The 27,435-nt window shown below is 37.7% G+C and overlaps 1 protein-coding gene across 1 annotated transcript; it reads right to left on the bottom strand.

Annotated features, from left to right (window-relative positions):
- Positions 1-1,268: 1,268 nt before the first annotated feature.
- Positions 1,269-27,435, bottom strand: ECD (ecdysoneless cell cycle regulator). Its single transcript, XM_067710580.1, has 14 exons — positions 27,145-27,435; positions 25,710-25,927; positions 22,416-22,533; positions 20,174-20,261; positions 19,882-20,060; positions 18,745-18,937; positions 18,035-18,163; positions 15,431-15,559; positions 13,617-13,702; positions 6,131-6,237; positions 5,817-6,000; positions 4,671-4,738; positions 3,226-3,440; positions 1,269-1,558 (listed from the first exon to the last, which is right to left on the bottom strand). The coding sequence occupies exons 2-14, from the start codon at positions 25,912-25,914 to the stop codon at positions 1,328-1,330; spliced, it is 1,932 nt and encodes a 643-aa protein (XP_067566681.1). The 5' UTR covers positions 25,915-25,927; positions 27,145-27,435; the 3' UTR covers positions 1,269-1,327.

The following is a 27,435-nucleotide window of genomic DNA, read 5'->3' as shown; positions in this document are numbered from 1 at the left end:
GAGGTCTGTTTGAAAAGAGGAATGGCTGGGGAAAGTCTTATCTTCAGGTACTTTTAGGCAACTAACTAGTGATTAAAGACACAAGTGCCAAAGACCCTAAGATTATTCACACATCCAAGTCCCACAGGACTAAGTAAAAGAGATTCTAGAACTAGAAAGATTGAAGTGACTGAATTTCCTTTTGATCCCAAAAGGTTGTTACTCTCACCATTGCCAGCAAAACATCATTGCTTTGGGGAAATCAAACTGCCTTCATCAGGAAATATTGAGGGATAATATGTGATGGGACTTGATTGTCCTGTTAGATTGGCAGCTTGCCCTGACCTGGGCTGAACCTAGCATGTAGAAGGGAAAAGCACTCTCGAAAGAGAGATCCTGAGATTTCTTCATATCTTGCAGTTAGAAGAAAACAGTTCAGGGTCCATGTGTATTACCATCTCCCAATGTTTTCTATCTCTTTGTGGGTGTGTTTGTGAGCACATGTGTACACAGTATTTTCAGACTGGGGAATCTGAAAATACTGATAGAAAGGGGAGTGTGCAGGACTCCTGGTTGTGAGTTTCTCAAACTTACCATGGAGTGTTTACTTTTGGATTAATGTGTTGTGCTGGAAAAGAAAAAATGAGAATGGCTAATAGGAGGAGCTACAACATTGAACTTTGTTTCCCAGCAGTGAGTGGGAAGAGGGCTTTGCTTCTTAGAACTCCAAGGATAACTGAAAGCAGAGGCCAAAGGGGGCAGGGTTGGGGTACTGAAAAATGGCAGATAAATAAAAGAAACTGGTGCAGGGCTCACCTGGCTGGAGAATATTTATGTGGCAATGAATCATGAAGGTGCTAAGGATAAAAAGAACCCAATGGGTCCATGAAGAAGAATAGCAAAAACAGGTAAAACGCTAAAATTATTGGACACCTGAGGGAGACAGACTCAAGGTCATTGGTAACTGGAATAAAAAGGCAACTCATTCATTCCTCATGTTTGCCTATCTACCTTCCTTCCTCTACCCAATATTTAATTCTCGATAAACTTAATGTTCTAAACATGGAGTGTACATCTTATCTCAAGGGCTTGATTCTCTCTCTTCTGCTGATTTCAAAACCTTGTGTGCAAAAAAAAAAAAAAAAAAAAAAACCTTGTGTGCATCCCAGAGTTGAGATCATAAAGACTTGTGCAGAGAGGGCAACATTTGGGGCTCACAGAGGAGAAGTTAATCTGTGAACTTAAAATGAAGAAAACATTTTTACTAAATGTGTAATCAAAACTAGAAATGAGCATAGACAGACTCAATATTTATTTAAGAAGAAAAAACAGAGGCTAGGTTTGCTGGCTAATCTTTTGTTGGCTTACTTATGGGTCCGTGATCAGCACTGTCAGGCAGCTGCACACCCATGCTTTGTAAAAGGTTGGAAGCAGGTCCTGCCAGTCCAGCTTGGGAAGTATAGGATTCCAGTATGTTTGAAACCAGGTTCAGGTCTATATCCACTGGTGTCATAACAGATCCTCCTGCACCAGAATCTTCCTCCTCTGAATTGTTACTGGCAGTCTGGGATAGAGGCTCCTTGTTCATGGAGGGAAAAGAAAATCATGGTACAATATGCTATTAGGTTGGATGGTAGTTACATTAAAAAGCTAAGTAAGCAACAATGTAAAATTGATTTCCATATTAGAAAGGAAATTCCCTTGATAGAAAATAAAAATGAAGTCTAATAATAAACTATGTAATTGAACACACATATTAAAATTTGGTTCTGAAGATTAAAACACACTTCTTCCTAGGATAAGTTTCTGCAGATTAAATGGATTTCTTCCCGATTTTGAAATAGCCCAAGGGAGATAACCAGAATTAAGGAGGTAACTTTATAGCTTGCCTAAGAGTTTTAAAAGGGAATAAACAGAAAAATGAACATTAAAAAAAAAAGAATCTAAATTTTCTCTACGTGAAAGAAGTGAGATTTCTTCCCTACCCACAATCCCCACCCCAATGAGAAAACAAAATTAAAAACCTGAGGCCTGGGCTTCCCTGGTGGCGCAGTGGTTGAGAGTCCGCCTGCCGATGCAGGGGACACGGGTTCATGCCCAGGTCTGGGAGGATCCCACATGCCGTGGAGCAGCTGGGCCAGTGAGCCACTGCCGCTGCGCCTGCGCGTCCGGAGCCTGTGCTCCGCAGCGGGAGAGGCCACAGCAGTGAGAGCCCCGTGTACCACACACAAAAAAAATAAATAAAAAAACAAACAAACAAAAAACCTGAGGCCTTGTGGGATCCAACCACAGAGACTGTGAATTGGTACTTGAGCCTCTGATTTCATAGGCTGAGGAAAGAATTTGAGAGATTGCAGCTTGATCTATAGATTTTTATATCTTTGCTACCCAAAGTGTGGTCCATGGACCAGCAGCACATCCATCACTTGGGAACTTGTTAGAAATATAAAATCTCAGGCCCACCCTAGACATACTTAACCAAAATCTATATTTTAACAAGATCTTCAGGTGGTTCATATTCACATTAAAACCTAATGTATGGTTTCTAGTAGGTTTTGGCAATACTAAAAGTGATTAGTTTTAAATGTGGTTAAGATGATCAAAGCAAGGGGAATGACATTAATTAAGGGCTCATTATGGGTTTTACTGTTGTCTCATTTGGTTCTCACGTTCATTCTATGACATGAAGATTATTGGTTAATGGATACATTCACAGTGGATAGCTGAGCTGGATTTCAAACCCCGCCCATGAGACTACAGGGTCCATTCTCTTTCTATCTGTGGTTAGACAGTGCTGGTATAAAAACTAGGATAAAAACATGAGTGGAAGATAAATTCTAAATTTGGCTCTAAATACGGGAAACATAAAAAACAAACACTACTAAGACTTGAAAATTACTTGGATATTTAATATCCCTTCTCTTTTTTTAAAATCAATTTAAGCTATTAGTAGAAATATGCAACCACATACTAATTTGAACATATCACATGACTTTAAAAAAAAATCCTGATAGATAACATAGAATAAGTAATATAGTCAAGCTTATGTTTAAGAAAATCAGTAATCCGTCAGCCTACCAGTGTTAGGAAAAAATTAGCATTCTTATTTATTCAAATTAAAAAATTCATCACAGAAAATTATCATGAATCAAATAGAAAAAAAGAAAAGAAAAACTAAGATAAAATATGGTTTTAGCTATCCTTTGTACTAGACTCAAAAGGGAAAGAGGTTGAACACACACATACCATTTGCTTCTGGGTGGTGAAACTTTTGCCAATGCTGGTATGTGCGAGTTCCTGGTCCATCTGGGCCATGTATGACTTGAGATCAGCAAGAGTTCCTTTTACAGATGCTTCTTCCCCAGGCTCCTGTGTTTTAAGATCCAAGTCATCATCACTATCTAAACATTCAGAGTCTTCCTCATCCAGTTCATCAGAGTCTGAGTCATGGGGCCTTGAACCTACATAGACCCCAACACAGAAAGAGCCACTCATTAAATTTTTTTGGAGTGATTACACATCTCAAAAGAATTAGAATGTTATCTAAAATGTTATCAAAAAAGAGCGAATATTAGGCAAACTACTTCAGAAAAATCCCCTCCAGAAAATGGTACTGCTGGCAAACACTTGCAGAAAAGTACACAGCCTGAGCTGAAAGATTCAGCTTTTTCTTTTTAATGTGAATTCAATTAATTAAAATTTTTTACTTAAAAAATTTAAAAACTACATAATCCAGGAATACATTTTGATGTAAACATTCAAGTTATGCAGAATTGTCTCACACTTCACTCTCTTCCCAGAGTTAAAGATCTTTTCACAGTTCAGTGGGTACCCAGACCTTTATTTATGCAATTCTGTGTGTGTGTGTATATGTACATATATATAAAACACATTTGTTATATATATACATATTGAACTATGGTTTGCTTTTCTACTTTTTTTTTTGTAAAACTGAACTATAATCCAATTTTTGCTACTACAATGTTGCAATCACCATCTTAGCATATATAACTTTTTCATAAATTAAATTCCTGGAAGTGAAATAGCTAAGTCAAAGTTTATGAACATTCTGGAGTACCAAACTGCCTTGAGAAAAGACAACTTACACTTCTACTCCCACAGTTTGACAGTGCTCATTTCTCCAACTCTTGAGAAAACTGGCTATTATCAATCTTTTAAATTTTTGCCAATATGATGGGCAAAAAAAAAGTTCTTATTTTTATTGTGTATTTACTTGCTTACTAGAAACAGTTAACTATTTTCAAATATTTATTGATTATATTTATTCTTCAAGGCCTGTTTATATTTATTGATTATATTTATTCTTCAAAGCCTGTTTATATCCTTTGTTGATTTTTTTTAAAACTAGGCTATTTGTGTTTTTATTATTAGTGTATACGTGCAGTATGTCTAAAAGAGAAAAAAAACAGTGTAATACAGGAGCCCATGTAAAACCCTATCTAAACACACAGCATTCATTCATTCAACAAAGATTTAATGAACAGCTATGTCAGGCACTAAGCAAAGCATCCTCTGCAAAATCATTCAATAGGGCAATAATTAATGGTTGAAAGCAACTCAAAATCATTAAAAAAAAAAAAAAGCAAATGAGATCCAATGCTCCAATGCTCTAGCAATTGCTATACTACTTACACTTGCAAAATGAAAATAAACATCACACTGTAACTCACCTAAGATCTTATCAAAATAATTAAGAAAAGAATCTGCATCAAAAGTGACTGGAGCCTCAGAATGTTCTCTGTAAGATTAAAGGAAAAAGACAATTTATCCCAAACAAAACTCTTTGAAACTTTTTCTAAACTGGTGCCATTCTTAGGAACACTCCAGATATATACTCTCAAAAGAGGCACAGAAAGGAAAACTGTAGTTTCAATTTTAAAACTTATGCTTACTGACAGGGCAACAGAAATGGGAAAGATTGATGAAATAAAAGTAAAAACTGCACTTTGATTATGCATATTTAATTTACGCTGATTTAGGGATCTACCCACCCTCCACCTCCCATAAAATATATCTAACATTAGCAGAAGTTGTTATTTATCCAAGTTCATTTAAATAAAGTTTATCTGGGCTTCCCTGGTGGTACAGTGGTTGAGAGGCCACAACAGTGAGAGGCCCGCGTACCACAAAAAAAAAAAAAGGCTTAAATAAAGTTTATCTTTTTTAAGAACGAAGTCTTTAAAAATAAGTAAGAACAAACCTTCCCTTATCTCTGCTTTCTCAAAGAGAGAATACTAAACATAAACTTTAATCTTCTCATGAGGCTAACGAGCATCAACATTAATGAAGAGATATTTGCTGTGCAAGTAACAATTCTATCTACCTTTTTTCCCTATTACTTGCCAAATGTAACATCTCATTTCTTCTGTTATTATTTCTTCCTCTGATAAACACTTTTATCCTCCTCTTTTGAGTCTGAAGCTTCCAATCTGCTTGAGGGTGGGAGATCAGAAGTCTGAGCTTGATGAGAACTAGAAGTTAGGAGTCCATAAAATTCTGAGTAAAAATCTAAAGAATAAAGTACATGGTTGCCCTGCACAGCTCTGGGGTGGTGGCCTTTACATCTGCTGAGTGGTCTCTTTGGCTTACTTCAAGGATCATAAGGGATCAGGTTACTAGAAATCTGACTCCAGATAAGTAAGTTATCATAGTACTAGGCACCAAAAGAGGAAAACAAAGCAGTAAAAATCATTTATTTAAAAAAAAATTTTAAACAAAGAAAAAGGAAAAGAAAGAGAGAGAGAACTGGCAATGACTGGATGATGTCAACATATAGGCTATAATCATTTAGATATTTATACTTTAACACAAATTACCGAGGCAGCTCTGCTCCTTTGTGGGTTGAGACTTTGGATATGAAAGCTTTCATGCTCTCTGAGACTTGAGTTAAGTCATAGTTCTCCTCCTGCCCCTTGGAAACGGGCTCTGGTTCTTTTTTACCAGCAGCTTCCTGCAGCAGCTGGTCCAGCTGATCTGGTGAGAGATCTAACCACTGGTCATCTGAAAAAGAAGCATGACACTGCCATACTATACTCACATGACAGGTACTCTCAGGAAAGGACCCTCTGAGACTTAGTGGAATGTTTCAATTCTCTCTAACCCCTCTGCTCTATCCTGGTCCATCACTCACCATCTTCTGGGGGAAGATTAGCTTCTTCTTTCTTAAGCTCTTCTATATCAAATGGTATTGTCTGTAATAACGTTAAGATTTCTTCACCTGGGCTCATAGCATGAGAGCTATAAAAAATCAAAGACATGGGTATTTAATGAGAACTTAGAATAATAATCACGAAAACAGAGTATTTTAAAGTTGGAAGGGATTATCTAGTTTAATTTGTTTTTAAACATTTGTTTAGGACACAGAATCCTTTTTCTCAAAATTCCACCAGAAACTCTAAAATATAAAAGTGCTCAAAGAAAAACTGCTCTGGGGAGTTCCCTGGTGGTCCAGTGGTTGCACTTGGCACTTTCGCTGCCGTGGGTTCAATCCCTGATCAGGGAACTAAGATCCCACAAGCTGGGTGATGCAGCCAAAAAAAAGAAAAATTGCTTTGTACAGGAAAAGAAATCATCAACAAAATGAAAAGGCAACCTACAGAATGGGAGAAAATATTCACTAACCAAACATATGATACAGGGTTAATATCTAAAATATATAAAGAACTCATAACAGCAAAAAACCTCCCAAGCAATCTGATTTAAAAATAGGCAGAGGAACTGAACAGACATTTTTCCAAAGAAGACATACAAGACAAGAAAAGGTGCTCAACATCAACTAATCATCAGGGAAATGCAAATAAAAACCACAATGAGATACTACTTCACACCTGTCAGAACGGCTATCATCAAAAAGACAAGAGAGATAATGTGTTGGAAAGAATGTGGAGAAAAGGGGACTCCCTGGTGGTCCAGTGGTTAAGATTCCACGCTCCCAATGCAGGGGGCATGGGATAGATCCCTGGTTGGGGAAGATCCCACATGCCACGTGGTGTGGCCAAAAAAAAGAAAGAATGTGGATGAAAGGGAACCCTTGTGCACTGTTGGTGGGAATGCAAACTGATACAGCCACTATGGAATACAGTATGGAGGTTCCTCAAAAAATTAAAAACACAGCCACCATATGACCCAGCAATCCCACTTCTGGGTATTTATCCAAAGAAAATGAAAACAGGATCTCAAAGAGATGTCTGCATACCCGTATTCCCTGCAGCATTATTCACAATAGCTAAGATTGGAAACAAGTGTTCATCAACAGATAAATGGATAAAGATGTGAATAAATAGATAGATAGTGATTACATACACACAATGGAATATTATTCAGCCATGAGAAAGAAAGAAATCCTGCCATTTGCAACAACATGGATGTACCCTAAAGGCATTAGGCTAAATGCAATAAGCTAGACAGAGAAAGTAAAATACTGCATGGTATCACTTATATGTGGAATCTAAAAGAAAAGTCAAACTCATGGAAACAGAATAAAAAAGTGGTTGTCAGGGACTTGGGATGAGGGATATAAGCAGAGGCTGGTAAAAAGACAAACTTTCAGCTATAAGATAAATACAGTCATAGGATCTAATGTAAAACATGGTTACTAGCGTTGATAACACAGTATTACATAATTGAAATCTGCTAAGAGAGCAAAAATTATTCTCACACACATACACAAAAAATAAATATGTGGGGCTTCCCTGGTGGCGCAGTGGTTAAGAATCCACCTGCCAGCACAGGGGACATGGGTTTGAGCCCTGGTCCGGGGAGATCCCACATGCCACGGAGCAACTAAGCCCATGAGCCACAACTACTGAGCCTGTGCTTTAGAGCCCGTGAGCCACAACCACTGAGCCTGTGAGCCACAACTACTGAAGCCTGTGCGCCTAGAGCCCATGCTCCACAACAAGAGAAGCCACTGCAATGAGAAGCCCGCGCACTGCAACGAAGAGTAGACCCCGCTCGCTGCAACTAGAGGAAGCCTGCGCACAGCAACGAAGACCCAATGCAGCCAAAAAAAAAATAATAATAAATAAATATGTGAGGTGATGAATTTATTAATTAACTCGGTGGTGGGAATCTTTCCATAATGAATAGGTATATCAAATCACTACGATGACACTTTAAATATCTTATAATTTTGTAATTCTGTCAATTACACCTCAGTAAAGCTAAAAAAAAAAAAAAAACCTGAAAGACTGCTTTGATTGAAATGGACGCTGGAGGTTCAGAGACCTGCCCATTCTGCCTTCCCCTTTGGATCTGCAGCAGGCTCCATGGAACACTATCATGAAGCTGATGATTTACTATCACTCTTTCGATTTATATATATCATATATACGAGGAAAAGAAAACCCAGAAGAAAATATGAACAAAAATTAATCTAACATGCATAAAGTATGAACAAAATTTAATCTGTCAGGGCTTCCCTGGTGGCCCAGTGGTTAAGAATCCGTCTGCCAATGCAGGGGACATGGGTCCGGGAAGATTCCACATGCCGCGGAGCAACTAAGCCTGTGCGCCACAACTACTGAGGCTGCACTCTAGAGTCCGCAAGCCACAACTACTGAGCCCGCGTGCCATGACTACTGAAGCCCGTGCGCCTAGAACCTGTGCTCCACAACAAGAGAAGCCACCGCAATGAGAAGCACGCGCACTGCAAGGAAGAGTAGCCCCCGCTTGCCGCCACTAGAGAAAGCCTGCACGCAGCAGCAAAGACCCGATGCAGCCAAAAAATAAACAAAACAAAAATTAATCTATCATATATTAAATGCTAGGCTAGCACTTCAAATACATTTTCTTTATTATTAGATTGCTAGGCTAGCACTTCAAATACATTTTCTTTATTATTAGATTGACTTCCCCACCAGGGAAGTCCTCAAATACACTTTCACATTTAGCCTTCTACTTACTATTATGAGGAGGTAATAATCCTGTTTTACAAATGAGAAAACCAGAGCCCAGTGAATTTCTATAAGTTTTGCAAGGTCATTTAGTTGGACAGAGCAAAGGCTTGAAATCAAGTCTTCTGATACTATTTTGTGCTCCTCCTACTATAAACTGATAATGAAATACACACAGATTATTTACATGATGAGTGAGTTATTTTGTGATGGTGATGTGATTTGTTATATAAGTTCATGGAACCCTGTCTCAACTATTTATAATGGAGCAAATCAAGTTACATAATGGACTTGCATTCATTTAATAAACATTTGCACACCCTGCTAACTCATGTGGGTAACAGGAAACTATCCCTACTCCATAATATGTAAATATTACTAGGAGAGAGAAAAGAAATATACAAATAATCATAATAAATTACAAACATATAAAGTCACAGACGAATAGCAAATGCTATCAATACAAAGAATCATAGGAGGGATTCCCTGGTGGTGCAGTGGTTAAGAGTCCGCCAGCCAGTGAGGGGAACACAGGTTCGATCCCTGGCCCAGGAAGATCCCACATGCTGCGGAGCAACTAAGCCCATGCGCCACAACTACTGAGCCTGCGCTCTAGAGCCCGCAAGCCACAACTACTGAGCCTACGTGCCAATAACTACTGAGTCTGAGTGCTACAACTACTGAAGCCCACACGCCTAGAGCCTGTGCTCCACAACAAGAGAAGCCACAACAATGAGAAGCCCATGCACCGCAACGAAGAGTAGCCCCCACTTGCCACAACTAGAGAAAGCCCGTGCGCAGCAACGAAGACCCACCACAGCCAAAATTAAAAACAAATAAAAACAAACAAACAAAACAAGGGTCATAGGAGAAGGTAATTATTCACTGGGGTCGAGGCAGAGAAGTTTAAAAAAAAAAGAGAAAGATAATGGAAGAAGTTGAGTTAGGCCTTAAAGAATCAAGAGGATTCTGACAGGTAAGATAGGGTAGAGAAACTATGCAAGGGGATAAATGAGCATTTGTATAGAGGCAGGGAAGTGAGGAACATGTTCAGAGAGCAAATGGGGTTCAGTTTGGCTTAAGGGTGGAATCCGAGGCTGAATAGATGGGCTGGGATGACAGCACAGCAAGCGTGAAATGGCTAAGTTTAGACTCAATGAAATAAGGAGTGGGTGATCACTGATGGCTTCTTTGTTATTTTTAATTTTTGTTTTATGAGATTTAAATAATATAGACAAGTTGAAAAGGTAATACAATAAATGCCCATATCTCTACCACCCAGAATTATAATATTGTTATACTTATCTCTAGTCTAATTATATGATTACATTTATACATTTAACATAAAAACCAAACTAGTAATATGTGCGTGTACTTACAAAAAAATATGATAGATAAAGTTAGTTTCCTTTGATGATCAACACTCCCAGTTCCAATCCATTTCTCTGCTACCCAAAGGTGATTGCTCTCACAAGAATCCTCCTGGGCCACTGAGTGTGTGTGTGAGACAGAGAGACAGAGAGATAGAGATCGAGACAGAGACAGAGAGAGTGTGTGTGTACTATTTGTTGTATTTACTGTTTTGTTCTCTTTACCTGAAATGTTATTCCCTCAAATACCTGTCTGCCTCATTCCCTCACTTCCCTAGATCTCTTCTGAAAGAAAAACTCCTTGGCCAACCTATCTAGAAGAGCAGCCCTTATATCTCTCCCCCCAAACGCTGCTTTTTCTTCAAAGTACTCATTACCATCTAACATCATATAATGGTTTACCGTCTTTCTCCTACACTAGTATATAAGCTCCATAAGGGCAGGGAGACTTTGGGTTCACTTGCTGCATTCCCAGTGCCTGGAATAGGGCCTGGCACATAGGAGATAATAAGTATTTATTGAGTGAATATAGATACATGTATCTATACATAATACATGATATTTTGTGTATTTTTACAATTTATATGCATAGCACCCGTATTTTACAAATTTACAACTTGCTTTTTTCCCTCAACATTATGTTTCTGAAATCTATTCATTTAGACCAGTGGTTCTCAACTGGGGACAATCTGGCAATGTCTGGTGACATTTTTGGTTGTCACAATTGGTGGGGAGAGGGGAGCCAGTCCTACTGGAATTTACTGGGTAGAGGCCAGGGATGTTGCTTCACCTCATACTAATGCACAGGACAGTCCCCCACAGCAAAGAATTAAGTGGTCCAAAGTGTCAACAGTGTCAAGGTTGAGAAATCCTGAATTAGATTTATGGATATTTAGCTAATCTCTGATTAACTAATGGAAGTAGGCCATCATGTAAATACACTGCAATTCATTTATCTACTATTGATGGACACTTAGATTGTTTGCAATTTTTCACTATTACAATCTCTAATAATTTTTAGGAGACGGGAGTAACATGATTAAAGACGTACTTCAAGCAGATTCTCCTGGCTCTAACGGTTGAATTGGAAGAGAAGAGTCTCTAGAGGTTGAGAAACAAGTTTAGGTGTAGCCATAGTTCAAGAATTAAAGTAAGTAGAGTAGCTAGCTGGGCAGTAAGGAAAAAGAATGCAAGACACAAGATAATAGTAGACAGGATCTAAGGACTGGATCCAAGGAGAGAGAGGAGGTCTGGGTGATAAGGAGGATGGTGGTACTATTAAAAGACAGTAGGAAACAGTCTATGATATTAATTCAGCTAATAAAAAAGAACATTGGGAAGTAAAGAAGAGGTCTGGAGGGAGATGTGAGTTTGGTTTCAAACTGTTTAGAAGTTATCCTGGTTTGGTGAATGGGAGCCTCTCCTGCAACACTCATTAAAATGTTGGATATTTAAGCTATTTGCAATAAGTAAATTATGGTCCATTTGCTAAAATGCTGTGTGGTTATTTAAAACTATGCTTATCAAAACTTTTTAAGGTCATGGAAAATGTAAGATCGTAACGAGTAAAAATTATGAACAGGATACAAGATTTCTATATAGTATAAAAAATGTTTAAAAAATCAACCGGTTATGGGGAAAAAAATCCTGGAAGGCAGTAGATTGGAATAATAATAGTGGTTTACTCATGATATAAATTTTTTCCTTCTTACATCTTTCTGTATTTGCTGTAATGAATGAATATGTTACTTTTATAACAACAAAAAACTTTATTATATTTAAAAAGAACTACCCAACCATCAATCTATCTTATTTTGTGGGAGAAGCCCTAACTCTCCTACATGTGAGTCTCCCTCATTTCTTAACTTCTCTTCAACCTAAGACTATCAGGTAACACTTTTCAACAAGGGGAGTGGTCTCCTAGAGGAGACAGGGATCATCATAGGGGGAGATTCTCCTAACTATGAGGGCCACCTCCTTTACTTTCTTTCCCAAGTTTTCTTAAAGGATACCCTAAGAAGGCATCATCTTTTCCAATTACTGAGATAAAACTGACGGGAATGGGACAAAGGCACCCCTAGACACTTAAAAAAGAGTAAAGACTGCTGTAAAGTCATTACCACCTCACAGACACTGAGATTGGAGTTCTCTCAGCATCAACTTTGCTTCATGCAGTCTTCAAAGAACATTTTATTACACAAATATGTGATGTTTGAGATGCTGGCAAAATGACTGGGGTTCAAAACCACATTGGTTTGACCAAAAAAAAAAAAAAAAAAAAGCCCAATGACAAAACAAAAACCACACCCACACACAACTCAGGACCTTTTAAACCATAACATATACAAAGTTATTTCTTTCATGTTATTTAATACCTTTATTTCTTTCATGTTATTTAATAGCTTTAAGTATCTCAAATTCAATTTTGCAAACATAAACTGAACTTTTTCCAATATTCAAATTCTGACCTTTGATTCTTCAGCTCAATAAGACCTTCTGCAGGAGCTCCAATTTCCTTGAGCCACACTGACTAGAAGTACCCTCAAGCGACAAGTCAGACAAATGTGATTTTCTTCTTTCAGTGATCCTATTCCCTCTGATTTTTGCCTGCTTTTGTTGTTTCCCACTGTCTTCAAATAATTGTTTTTTATATTCTGTCCAGGGTTTATCATTGTAATTAGCACAGGGTTATTCTGATATGTTACTCCACCATTACCAGAACTGAAACTCAATTTTATAAAATTTTAAAGGGGAGCCATTTCCTTCCAACCCTGTGTTCATTTCTTTCTTCCCCCAGAAAATGTATGGCAGGTTAGAATGAGATTTGATTTGGAAGGTGAACGCCTGCTTCATCCTGCGTTTCAGATCCACCTAAAAAAATCTAAACACAGCCCAGAACTCCCATAGGAATTAAGCACATGGCTCAATACTAGACTGCCTGAGTTTAAATCCTAGGTCTGTCACTTTATTAGCTGTGTAACCTTTGGCAAATTATTTAATCTCTCTTGGCCTCGGCTTCTGAGCTGTAAATAGGGAAAATAATAATTGTACCTATTTCATAGGGCTTTAAGGGGGATTAAACAAGTTAGTGGCCTATGCTTTGTAAGTACTCAATAAACGTTAGCCATTATATGATGATGATGATGATGACGGTGATGGTGGTGACAGCTGCCAGTGCCAGCAAACTTCTGTAACAACACTTCCTCTCCCTAACCCCTGCTCCTTCAGTAGTCATGAGCCTGGCCATTAACTGTTTAAATATGGAAACTCCAACATCTGCAACTCTCTCAAGAGTAAGTAACTCCTTAACTTCTGGCAAGTAATCAATCTCTTCAGGTAGCGATAAACTCACCTTTCTGGCCGGTTTATGGAGAGTTGGAAGTAGTTCTTTGCCATTTCGAGCCTTTCCTGGTACTGAGCAGAACCTTTCATCAGTCCCTAAAAAAATAATAATGCCCATCAGAACATTATATATATGGTATCATTAAAATAACCTGCTCACCAGCAACTTTCAGGGAGGCAGTGTACGATATAATATATTGTTCAAAAATCATGAGGCCTGAGTCCTAGTCCCTGTTTTGTCACTGATGTACCTGTTTGGGCTCCAGTTTCTTCAAAAAAGGGACTAGGTTAAATGTAGTGGTCTCTCATCCTTTTCACCATTAAGGGCCTCTTTCCAATTTGGAAGGTTTTCTATCATTTTCTATTATTTAACTCATTATTAAGAAATAATTGATTAACTAGTAATTAATTTATAAAGCAAAGTACAAATTGAGCCAAAAAGTAGCATAATCCCACCTTAACTACCATTTCTATCTTTCACATGCATGTTTATGGTGGCATTCATACTTAATATTTTATATTCTTTAAAAAATATACTATAATATAAGCAGTTTTCCATACCACTACACAGTCTTTAAAATCATCATATTCTTAAGGACTTTTCTACTTCTTGGATGTTTCCTTAAAGTAGATGATTTATTTCTTTTAATTAATTAATTAATTTATTATTTATTTTTGGTTGCATTGGGTCTTTGTTGCTGCGCGGGCTTCTCATTGTGGTGGCCTCTCTTGTGGAGCATGGGCTCTAGGTGCGCGGGCTTGGTAGTTGTGGCTCATGGGATCTAGAGCACAGACTCAGTAGTTGTGGCACACCGGCTTAGTTGCTCCGTGGCATGTGGGATCCTCCCGGACCAGGACATAAACCCGTGTCCTCTGCATTGGTAAGTGGATTCTGAACCACTGTACCACCAGGGAAGCCCAAAGTAGATGATTTAAATTGAAGGTTCCAAGTTTGAACCTTTCTATAGTTCTTGGAATACACTATCAAATTACTTCCCAGTTAAGGTTCTAACTATTACGATGTTATCAGGAATGTATAGGTGTATTATTTTCACTATATTCTCAACAGCACTGAATATCATTCATATCCTTTTTACATATGTGAAAAACAGTCTTTATTATTATGTTAATATGGTTATCTTTACTACTTGTGAGAGTGAATTTTTTTTTCAGTACGCGGGCCTCTCACTGTTGTGGCCTCTCCTGTTGCGGAGCGCAGGCTCAGCGGCCATGGCTCACGGGTCCAGCCGCTCCGCGGCACGTGGGATCTTCCCGGACCGGGGCACGAACCCGTGTTCCCTGCATCGGCAGGCGGACTCTCAACCACTGCGCCACCAGGAAAGCCCGAGAGTGAATATTTTAAGAGAAATTTAGTAGTTGTCTTTTTGCAATTTTTTTTTTTTTTGGAGTATAGCTGCTTTACACTGCTGTGTCAGTTTCTGCTGTACAGCAAAGTGAATCAGCCATACGTATACACATATCCCCTCTTTTTTGGATTTCCTTCCCATTTAGGTCAGGTAAATTTTTAATCCATGTCTCTGCTAACTTTTCTATTTGGTGTCTTCATGTTTGCTTTACAGATTTGTGCAAGTTGTTCATCTGATACAAATAATAACTTTTATCACTTTATATAGATGTTATTATTTTTTCTAAAATATTGGAAACAGTTTATAGACACTCCCTCATTACCACCAAGCTAGAATGGTGCCTTTCAACTCTAGTTCCTACAATTATGTCACACATTAAATATGGACATAGAACTTTAATTCACTGGCTTGACTTACCCTGGATTGTCCAATTTAAAAAATGCATTGCAAGTCCTACCTTAAAGTAATCATTCTTTTTCAGACTTTCAAGGAAGCCAGCCCAGAGCGGTGAGGTAGTCACAAGAGATTTCTTGGCATCAGAAAAATGTGGGCTACATTTGGAGCATAAGATCTCAAATCCATGAGCCTAGATGGAAAAGATAGAATTTTTATTATTAGGTTAATTTCTTTCCATTTAACCACACTCAAGAACTAGGTGATTGGACACATGGGTATGTGGACATTTAAAACACTTTCTGAATTTTAGGAAAAAAAAATCTGACTTTATTTCCAAGTTTCTTAATCTCTACAGATTAAAAATTATAAAGGGGAAGCAAATAATACAAAACAAAGATTCTTATTCTCTTCAAAGAGATTTCTTTTCTCACTAATTAAAAAACTAGAAATTTAAACTTATTTCTTGTTTGCTTAAAAAAGGCTTGCGAGGCAGAAATAGAGACACAGATGTAGAGAAGAAACGTATGGACACCAAGGGGGGAAGTGGGGGGTGGGGGGTAAGTGGGGGGTGGTGGTGGGATGAATTGGGAGATTAGGATTGACATGTATACACTAATATGTTTAAAACAGATAACTAATAAGAACCTGCTGTATAAAAATAAAATAAAATTCACAGAAAAAAGGCTTGCAAAAGGTTTCTTGTCTAACAGAATTATAAATGAATTAAACATAGTCTCAGGCATAGTAAACGGAGAGAACCACTTCATTTTAAGAGTCCTTTGGCTAAAAAATATAATAAATGCACATGGCAAAATAATTCTAATAGGGGGCTTCCCTGATCACTCTAGAGAAAACTGTCACCAATTCCTTACATATCCTTTCAGAAGTAATCTATGCACTCAAGCAGATATGTGTGTGTCTGCATATGTCCATCCTCCTACTCCATCCCTTTTATTACTTAATGGCAACATACACACTGCTCTGAACCCTGCTTTTCACTTAGTGATATACCTTAGAGATCATTTCATATGAGCATATATAAATTTATCCATCCCACTTCATGGACAGACCATAATTTATCCAACTACTCCTCTACTAACAGACATTTTGGTAGTTTCCAATCTTCTGCTACTATAAACAATGCTTTCATGAGTATCCTCGTACGTCTTTGTGCACAAGTAAAATATATGGAGGATAGATTTCTGGAAGTGAAAATGCTGAGAAGGGTTTGTGCATTTTAAATGTTATGGAAAGTGACAAACTGTTCTAAGAGACTGATTCAACTTATATTCCTATCGATAATGTTTGAGGGTACCTCTTTATGTATTTTTACAAACCCAGTATGTATTATCAAACTTATAGGTACTTGCCAATCAAATGGTGAAAAATACTATTTTGTAGCTTTAAACTGCATTTCTTTTATTATGAGCAAGTGTCAACATTTTTTATAAAAATCATTTGTATTTCCTTTTCTGTGGACTGTTAATGGTTTCTGATGATTTTTTGATTGATTAGTACTATTTTTTTATATTGAATTGTGGGAATGCTATATATTAGATAAATCAACTTTTGTCATTTACTAGTTTTTTTCCTCTTTGTCATCTAAACTGCAAATATAGGGCTTCCCTGGTGGTGCAGTGGTTAAGAATCTGTCTGCCAATGCAGGGGACACGGGTTTGAGCCCTGGTCCAGAAAGATCCCACATGCTGCAGAGCAAATAAGCCCGTGTGCCACGACTATTAAGCCTGGCTCTAGAGCCCGCAAGCCACAACTACTGAAGCCCACGCACCACAACTACTGAAGCCCGTATGCCACAACTACTGAAGCCCGTGTGCCACAACCACTGAAGCCTGCACACCTACAGCCCGCGCTCTGCAGCAAGAGAAGCCACCACGATGAGAAGTCCATGCACCGCAACGAACAGTAGCCCCTGCTCGCCACAACTAGAGAAAGCCTGCACACAGCAATGAAGACCCAACGCAGCCAAAAATAAAATAAATTTAAATAAATAGCAAATATATTTTACACTTTTACCAAGTTTACTATCTTTTGACTATATTTATGTTTTTTTCATACAGAAATGCTTTTTTTTTTTGCGGTACATGGGCCTCTCCCGTTGTGGAGCACAGGCTCCGGATGCGCAGGCTCAGCAGCCATAGCTCACGGGCCCAGTCACTCCGCAGCATGTGGGATCTTCCCGGACCGGGGCACGAACCCGTGTTCCCTATGTCGGCAGGCGGACTCTCAACCACTGCGCCACCAGGGAATCCCGCTTAATTTTTATATTATCCAATTTATCAATCTTTTCTTTCATAGTTTCTAGTTTCAAGTCGTGCTTAGAAAGGCCTTTCCTACTCAGATTTTCAAAGTTTTCCTATGTTTTTCTTTCAAATTTTATGGTTTCATTTTTTTCATTTAAATATTTGGTCCAACTGGAATTTATTTTGGCATAGGCGTGAGGTAATCAACTTTAATTTTTCAGATAGCTTCACAGTTTTATCATCACTTACTGAAGAATCCACTTTTCCTTCTTATTTGAAATGCTACATTTTACTACATTCTCACATTAATAGGGTATATATCTAGATTTCTAAGCTCTGTCATTATTCTCTTAAGAGCCCTTTGACATAAAGGAAGAAAATAAAATTTTCTGGTTTAACATTACCAACTTCATGCCCAATTCGTGGGCTCGGTATTGGGGATGAGATGGAGGAGGCAGCCTGTATCCACTCCGCAGGTCTGGCACAAACCTTTGTTGCACCAACTGTGCATATAGACATTTAGTGAAAGTGACCTGGACATTGGGGCACAAAATATGTGAGTCTTTTCCTGAAATTAAAAATTTGAATATAATTTCATAGTTAATAATAACTTCATAGTAACTTCATTTATGAGCTTCATATTCATATAAATGCAAAGAAGATCCAACCTATTTACTGCCTATATTTTTTAGTAACAGCTTTACGGAGATATAATTCATATACCCATAAAATTTACCTTCACTTGTCTGTATTTAGTTATCACTAAGGTAATTCAAATCATTAGTTACATTACACAGCAATTTTGGTGGGTGGATGATATAGAATAATTCTTAATTCTCTGGAAGAAATGAAATGTTTTATTGTTAAGAGGATGTAACTACTCAAATAGGGAAAATATGGTCAGAAATAGCTAGGGAACATTGAAATACAAAATAAGGAGTCAGGTCTCTTACAATCTTCCTCCCCCGGATAGGAGAAAAGAAAAAATTTAAAAATGTATATTAACTTGCTATGAGGAAACAGAATATTTCCAATTTTTTTCTAGTGAACAATTAAATAATGTTCCATTTTATTTCCAGTGAGAGAAACTAAATGACCAAGAGAACTAGCTTACCGAAGTCATTATTCGTGTTTCAGGCAAGAATGTCTTGAATATACGACAGGCTCGCAGGTCAATGGGGTCCCGCAGGTAAAATGCCTGGACTCCTGCAGCCACCAATCTGGGGCGCTGCTTTAGCACTGCTACAATGCCAGCTGGAAGGAAGCAGTGTGCTTGATGAAGGGAGGCTTTAATTTTTTCTGGGTATCTGTGACAGGTAACATAATTATTTTTATTTTATGACATGTAAACATCCAGGATTCTTATACCATTTACTTCCCCCTTAACATTTTATCTTGTCTTGGTTCACCAAGAGTGAGATGGAAAAAGTGACAAGAGAGGTGAAGATAAAGATACTGTAGGGAATTCCCTGGCAGTCCAGTGGTTAGGATTTGGCACTTTCACTGCCAGCGGCCCAGGATCAATCCCTAGTCGTGGAACTAAGATCCTGCAAGCTGCGCGGCCAAAAAAATTAATTAATTAAAAAAAAAGATACTGTATATACTAAAGACTACAAGAAGGAAGAGAGACAGAAAAAGCGGGAAGAAATGGAAAATAAAGAAAAGGGATTAAGGTGGCCCAATAAAAAATAAAATCAGAATTTATTCTCCTAAAAAATGGTACAAAGTGTACTGAAGCGAAGCTAAAAGAAATGTTTAATACTGTTAAGACCTGAATGGTGCTAAACATTTAATAGGCACTCATATTTGAATGGCTGAATTAGTATGTTATTAGACTAAGGTATTCTCTTCTGAATAGAGCCTAAGGTGCTCCACCTAGGTCAAAGAATCCCATATATACTCCAAGAACCACAGAAAAAGCCTGAACACAATTGTGCTCACTTAGGTTTCCATTTCTAAAGGTCTGAAAATTTCTATCTATGGATCTACATAATACTTAGCCATAATATCTAAGGTAAATAAATGCAAAACTATTGGGCCTATGACACTTTTAAATGGAAATTAAAAGATACATCTGTTTCCTGATTTTAAAACACGTAAGTTTAATTTGTTGGTCAATTTCACGAAGGATGAAGACAGCATGAAAATTAGCATTAATTTAGGTGAAAGAAATTCCAGATTCAACAGAAGACTTGAGCGACATAAAATCAAAAGGCTCCTTAACTAGCAGTGAAAGTGTTATTTTTCTTACCCTCTGATGCGTCTATTCACAGCAGCTCGTATAGATTCTGAAGCCAAAATTTTTTCTGGGTGTGTTGAGATTATATTCAGTGCTTGTGAGATTGTTTGGAGTGTGGTCGGTAACCAGGATACTGCTCCAGGTTTCTTTGGTGCAGGAATAATGCACAACTCCCCATGATGGAAAAACACCTGCAAAATGATGTTTTAATTTTCATACCAGGCAGTGACAAACTCTCAGTGCATATGAAAATGTTGCAACATGATTTCACCTCTGTAGATTTTCCAAACTTGGATATACTTACCCTATTGGCACTATTATCAGGATCCAACCATTTAGGGAGAAAGTCAGCAGCTTCTATTAACAAGAATTCACCGTCATTGTCTTCAATCCTAATGCAAAAGAATTTCTAACTTTATATTCAAAAAAGCACATATTTGCTAATAATCAAACAAATTTGTTCTAATACATTTTCTCCTTCATCTTAGTAAATATATGAGTATGTATCATGTGTAGATTTCTATAATTAAGCAAAATGTTTAATATACCACTAAGCACTGAAGGAGACTCTAAGATTGTAAGGAGGAATTCCTTAGGTGAGGGTGACAAGGAGAGAAAAATAAGTACATAAATAAATAACAATAGAAAAAAATATGGAAAATATATAAAGTACTATGGGGTTTCAAAAGAAAAAAAATCACGTATAGCCAAGATTAGGAAAACCTTTATGGAGGAGGTATTACTGGACCTTGAAAGATAATTTTGTTTTGCCTCATTTGCATGACTTTTAAAAAATTTAAATTTCTGAATAGATAATACAGTCACATGGTTAAAACTTTAAAAAAATACATAAAAAGTTATACAATGAAAAAGTCTCCTTCCTGCTTTTGTATCTATATGCACAACCCCTCCACCATTGTTATTTCTTGTTTATCCTTCTAGAGTTTGCTTATGTGTAATCCAGCCAAGAGGAATATAAATTCTTTCTTCTCTTGTTGCACAAAAGGTAGCATATCATATATACTGTTCTAGATTTTTTTTAACTTTTAATGGGTGGAGATAACAATATACGGAGAAAAGGAGAGATGTTCTTGGGAGAGAGAAGAGCATAAGCAAAATCATGGAGGTAGCAAAGTTAAGGTAGATATTTGAAGAATGACAATGAGTAAAGAACAAGACTAGAAAAGCACAGTTATATAATTTTGTGAAGAGCTTTAAATGTTGGCAGAATCAATGAGAATGAGTTGAATTTTATAGACAAAATGAATGAAAGGTTTTAGAGTAGCGTAGTAAAATGGTTCGAGCTCTACTTTAGGAATATTAATCTGGCAGAGACATACAGGAAAAACTTCTTCCTTTTTCTAATTTTTAAAAAAACCCCGACAAGACAGTAGATGCCTATTAAAGAGCTTTAGGGGCCTAGTGTGTAGGTATGAACCATCGTTACATGTATAAAAATCAGAATCAGCACATGAAAGGTATTGCCCCCTTCTTATTATCCTAGTAAAGATAGAAACTACTATTTTTGTGTCTGTTCATTTAAAATTCTATCATTCATTAAAAAATTATTGCTATGTATTTGTAGGTATGGTAACAGTAGTGTTTGTTATCTCTTAGATTTACATCCTGAAGTATTTAAAAATCAAATGGCATAATACTGGAGATCTGCTTTAAAATAATCTTGCTATGTGATGGGGGAGTGGGGAAGGAAGTAAATGAAATAAGAATCACCAGGAGTTGATAATTACTGAAGCTGGGTGATGGGTACATGAAGGTACCCATCTCTCTACTTTTATGTATGCCCGAAATTTTGATATAATAACAAGTTTCCAAAATTGTTGTTCTTTTTTCCTTCTTGTTCTGCTGGGGAAAAGACTGGGTGGATAGAAGACCAGAATTTGGGGGCCGATGAGGAAAACTAGGACATATGTTAAATGGGTGGAGCGCCCTCTGCTGGCAAAACTTGGGAATTACATATAATTATCCATTCCTATTTTTAAAACTGAATTAGAATGCACTATCGTCTACTTTGCTTCCTGTCCATAAAATTGCACACTAATTTATCTTTAAATTTCTTCTGTATATGATTTCTCATAAAATATAGCTATAGTCTAATAGAGGAAGACACAGTAAAGAAATCTGTGAAATATGCATATCTGAGATGAATTTCTTTTTTTAAAGACACAAGAAATTTGACGGTGATTACTTTTGGGAAGTCAGAGCAGTACACCCTTTTGTATTGTTTGAATTTTATTTACCATGTGTATTTGTTCTTTCATAACAAGAAGAAAAAGAGAAAATCTAAAATAAGCAGGTTTTGTTTGAAATTTTTTTGAAGTTGAACTCTCAAATGATTCTTTAATTCTTCTTCAAGAAAAGGAAGTCACAAGAGAAAAGGAAGAAAATACAGAAGTCACGTTTAAAATCTACATCCCAAGTTTGTACAATTTCCACCAGACTACAGAAAAAAATACTACTAAATGGATAAAAATGTAGTCATTTTCAATAATAGAATTCCTTTAGAATTATTAATAAAGCTATAATACCTTGCTACTAACTCTGGAAATTCCTTTGTAATTTGCTTTACTATATAAACAATAAACCATTCATCCTCAATGTTATCTCCAAACTTTGTCATGCCAAATATATGAGCAGGAACACCTCCTAAAAACAAGAGAAAAGCAATCATATAACCAAATAAACATACCAGTGCAAATAAAAGTACAAGTAATCATTCAATTAAACAAACATTTATTGACTGGCTATGCTCCAGGTACTATACTGGGAGCTGGGGTTGCAATCCTGAACAAGATACAAGAAGCTTATTCTTGAGGAGCTTAGGGTCTAGACAACAGGAGATAGACAACCAAGCATCACAAAACAAGATGATGAACAGAGGTATACACTGAGGGCTATGTGAGCATAAATATGTGATATCGGAGCTACACTCATCTGGAGGAATGACCAGAAGTAGGCTTCCAGAAAGAGAGAACATGTGCATGTGCAAAAACACAGAGGCATGACAGACAATAGCATGGTTCTGGGAATATCAGCAGAAATTTTCAAACAAGTGCATTATCCAAAAATATGTAGAACTTAAACAAGACACTCAGACAGCCAATGGGTCAAAGAAGAAATCACAAGGGAAATTAGACAATATCTTGAGACAAATGAAAACAAAAACACAACATGCCACAAAGATGCGATGCAGTGAAAGCAGTGCTAAGAGGAAGTTTATAGTTATAAAAGATGTCAAATCAACAACCTAACTTTATACCTTAAGAAACTAGAAAAAGAAGAAAAAACTAAACTCAAAGCTAAAGGAAGGAAATAACGAAGATTATAGCAGAGATAAATGAAATAGAGAATAGAAAAAATATTTTAAAAATCAATTAAACAGAGTTGGTTTGTTTAAAAGATCAACAAAATTGACAAAACTTTAGTTAGATTAACTAAGAAAAAAGAGAAAAGACTCAAATAACTAAAATCAGAAATGAAAGAGGGGATATTACAACCTATGCCACAGAAATAAAGAGGACTGTAAGAGAATACCTATGAACAATTGTACATCAGCAAACTGGATAACTTAGAAGAAATGCATAAATTCCTGGAAACACACAAATTATCAAGACTGGATTGTGCAGAAATAGAAAATCTGAACAGATCTATAACTAGTAAGGAAATTGAATTAGTAATCAGAAACTTCTGCACAAAGAAAAGCCCAGGACTAGATGACTTCACTGGAGAATTCTACCACACATTTAAAGAAGAATTAACATCAATCCTCCTCAAACTCTTACCAAAAAACTGAAGAGGAGGAAACATTCCCAAACTCATTTTATGAGGCCAGCATTACCCTAATACTAAAGTCAGACAAAGGCAATACAAGAAAACTACAGACCAATACCCCTGATGAATAATGATGCAGAAATCCTCAACAAAACACTAGCAAACTGAATTCAACAACACATTGAAAGGATTGTACACCATGACCCAGTGGGATTTATTCCTGGAATGTAAGGATGATTTGACACAAGAAAACCAACCAATGTAATATACCATATTAACAGAATGAAGGTCAAACAAGTGTAGTGCGGAGTGTCTCAAGAGCTACCACGGCAAAAAGAATCCCCAAACAGGTGGGAAGAGCTGCCCAACCAACTCTTCTCCCTACTCCAGATTTCCCAAGTTTCATCAAGTATAGAAGCTCCAGTTAGGGTGTCTATTTTTATCTACCTTACATATTAAACTTCAATTTGAATTTCATCCAGAAGCAATGAGGAACTCCTGAAGGATGTTAGGCAGGAGAGTGACATGATCAAATTTGTGTTTTACAAAGGTAACTGGCAACAGGGTCAGGAACTGCAGACACTGGAACCAGAGAGGTTAGTTAGGTGGCTACTGTAGTCTTCCAGATGAAGAGATCAAGGGGGCCTAGACTGTAGCCAAACAGATGTAGAGAGGGGTCATATTTTAGGAGTAATCACACTAGGATTTAGTGCCTGACTGAACATGGTGAAGTGAGGAGTTGAGGATGATTCTGAATTACTAACAAGCTTGATAACTAGGTGGCTAGCAATCCCATTAAGCAAGACAAGAAAACACTGTGTAAAAATGATTGATTTACTAGAAAAAAGGTAGGGAATTGGTTTTGGCTGTGCTAATGGGACAGTGTTCTTGCCAATAAATATCACGTGTTTCAGTGAATAGGTGTTTAATAAAATTAACGTTTTGCATTTGGCAACTGCTAGCCAAAAGGAAACAGATAAGCACTAAATTGAGAGCCAGAATGATGGTATCACAAGATGCCACGCTCCTGATCTGAAATAAGACCCCACAGAAGTCACTGCATGAGTAGAGCCTTGGTCACCTATCCATGATTCATTTTAGTAAAGTTATAAGAAATGACAGGACAAAGTACCATATTTGGCCAGAGGTCAGATCTCAAGCACTGACAATACAGGGAAGCAGTGAAGGAACCTCAAAATGCTTCCAAGTGGCAAATAATGGTCATTTAGCTCAATTATTTCTCTTTATAAGCCAAGCAGAGCCACTCTTAGATCCTTACCAAAACAACTATGTGAAAAGCAGCCTAGTAAACATACTATCAAGACTGAGGAATACAGAATAACAGCTAAAAGAACTATGGTTAAGGAAGCTAGATGCCTGAACCTGTTTAGTATAGGTACCTAGATACATTATGGCATAGTAATTAAAGTTCAAAAGAAGAGCCATGGCTTAATAATGTTGAATATATATTAGTACCTAAGATAATGAGTATTAGAAAGCATCCATCAACATGAATTAAAAAAAAATTTTTTTTAAGTTCAAGGGCTTAACTGAATAGAGGCAAACACCATAAAAAGCTCAGGATATAAATCTCCTGACAGGGTTTCCCTGGTGGCGCAGTGGTTAAGAATCCGCCTGCCAATGCAGGGGACACGGGTTCAATTCCTGATCTGGGAAGATCCCACATGCCGTGGAGCAACTAACCCTGTGTGCCACAACTACTGAGCTTGCACTCCAGAGCCCACAAGCCACAACTACTGAGCCCACATGCCACAGCTACCGAAGCCCACGCACCTAGAGCCCGTGCTCCCCAACGAGAAGCCACCGCAATGAGAAGCCCGCACACCTCAATGAACAGTAGCCCCCGCTCGCTGCAACTAGAGAAAGCCCACACACAGCAACAAAGACCCAACACAGCCAAAAATAAATTAATTAATTAATTTAAAAAAATCTCCTAACACTGAATGAACTATGGACTATTACACATCACTGTTGTCAGAATGACATTAAAAGTCACACATATCAAAGCAAAATAAGCAAAAGAGCCTTACCTTTCCCAGGTTTATATTTGAGATTGAAAGGCTGATTCTGCCAGATATAGGGGACCAGCATAGGTGCAAACTGGGTCATTATCTTCTCAATGTACTTTTGAAGAATCTCTCTGTGTTCTTCTGGGTCCCTTGGTTCATCTGGTATCAGGAACAGGTGGTATTCTACAGTGTCTTCCACTGTAGCAAACTTCATATTTTCCTCCATTCTTCTTTGAAAGCTACATTTAAAGTTTCAATAATATAAACCATATAGAATAATGTAGAAGTAATATCCCATTCCCTGAACTATGCTAGGCAATTCCATTAATGTTGTTTCCCAAAATTCAGTTATCCACATACCATCATCATGATTTTTGCCTATACCAACTATAATAACATTTATTTAACATACTTTTAATGACATTGTTATACTTACGATTACATTAAAGGAACTTTTGATATAATACAATAAATGGAAATCCAATACCACATTCCCAAATTAATAAGTATGTAAGAATAAAATAAAAACTGTTTACCCTTGCACTAGCAGTGGTGTGTATAACACACTTTTAGAAACACTGAAATAACATCTTTTGAAACACTATCACAAGTCCCAGTTCTACCAGTAGTCCCAGTTGTGTTATTCTGGGCATTTCACTTTCTTCCTGGGGCTTTTTCCTTAATTGTAGAATAAGGCTGTTACTGTATCGTCTCTATAATCCGTACCTCGTTTAAATTTCTATTATTTAAATTTTCTGAAAAGCAATCTCCCTTACTCTGCAGAATTAAATCTCTTCCGTTGTATGGCATAGAGGAATTCAAAACTACAAAACATTCATGCCCTATCATTTCACCCCCAAATAATCTGCCCATGGCTCTTAATCCTACAACTATCTATCCTAAATTTTCCCCCTTCTCAGGTCTCAAAGGGTATAGCTCTGGTATATTAGGAGGTGGTAAATAACTATTTTCTAAGGGTTCCCCTTACAAACAAAAGTACTAGCTCACTATTGCTTCCAGGTGAGGCTTGGTAAAGGAAGACACTGTTTTGGATTATCCACTTTACGGCTGCAATTCGATTTTTAGACTTGTTTTTCTAACGGAGTAGTAAAACGAGGTCGAGAGGAACTTGCATCTTCTATCCAGACACTCATTCGCTACTTTCTGTCCAAATCATCATTTGGCCTTTTAACCCTGGTAGACAGATGCTAACTACCCACCCGAGGACTATAAGGGGCTTTGAGATCACTCAGGCTAACTCCACACTGTACATATGAGAAAACACTAGAAGGGGCTTTGAGATCACTCAGGCTAATTCCACACTGTACATATGAGAAAACCGGGAGCACAGCAAGAGAAGCAACCAAGCAGCAGAGGCCTGACTTGGGAGTCTAGAGCTTTTTACTCAGACTAGGCGCTCTCCTTCATCCAACAAAATGAAGCCAATTCCGCTTACGGTTCTAGGGCCTGGGCCTCTCCGGCAAGTCTCTGCTGTGGCACCTTTCCTCAGCCGCCTCTCCTATCACGTGAGCTGGTCAGGAGCTGCCAGTAGCAGCCAAAGCCTGGCTCAGACTGGGTCCACACGCTCCTCTGGGACCAGAAGACAGCAGAAACTCTGAAAGTCAGAAACCGGCTCAGCCTCGGAACCCCGGGCGTCGCCCCTGTTGCGCATCGGCGAGAGCATTAGGTGGGTGCCCGTGTGCCTTCGTCACTTCCGGCTCCACGGGGAAGCAAGGAAGGCGGAAGA

This window comes from Pseudorca crassidens, chromosome 16, assembly GCF_039906515.1.
Source record: "Pseudorca crassidens isolate mPseCra1 chromosome 16, mPseCra1.hap1, whole genome shotgun sequence".
NCBI classification, from domain to species: domain Eukaryota; kingdom Metazoa; phylum Chordata; class Mammalia; order Artiodactyla; family Delphinidae; genus Pseudorca; species Pseudorca crassidens.
This window is presented reverse-complemented; position numbering and strand designations above follow the sequence as displayed.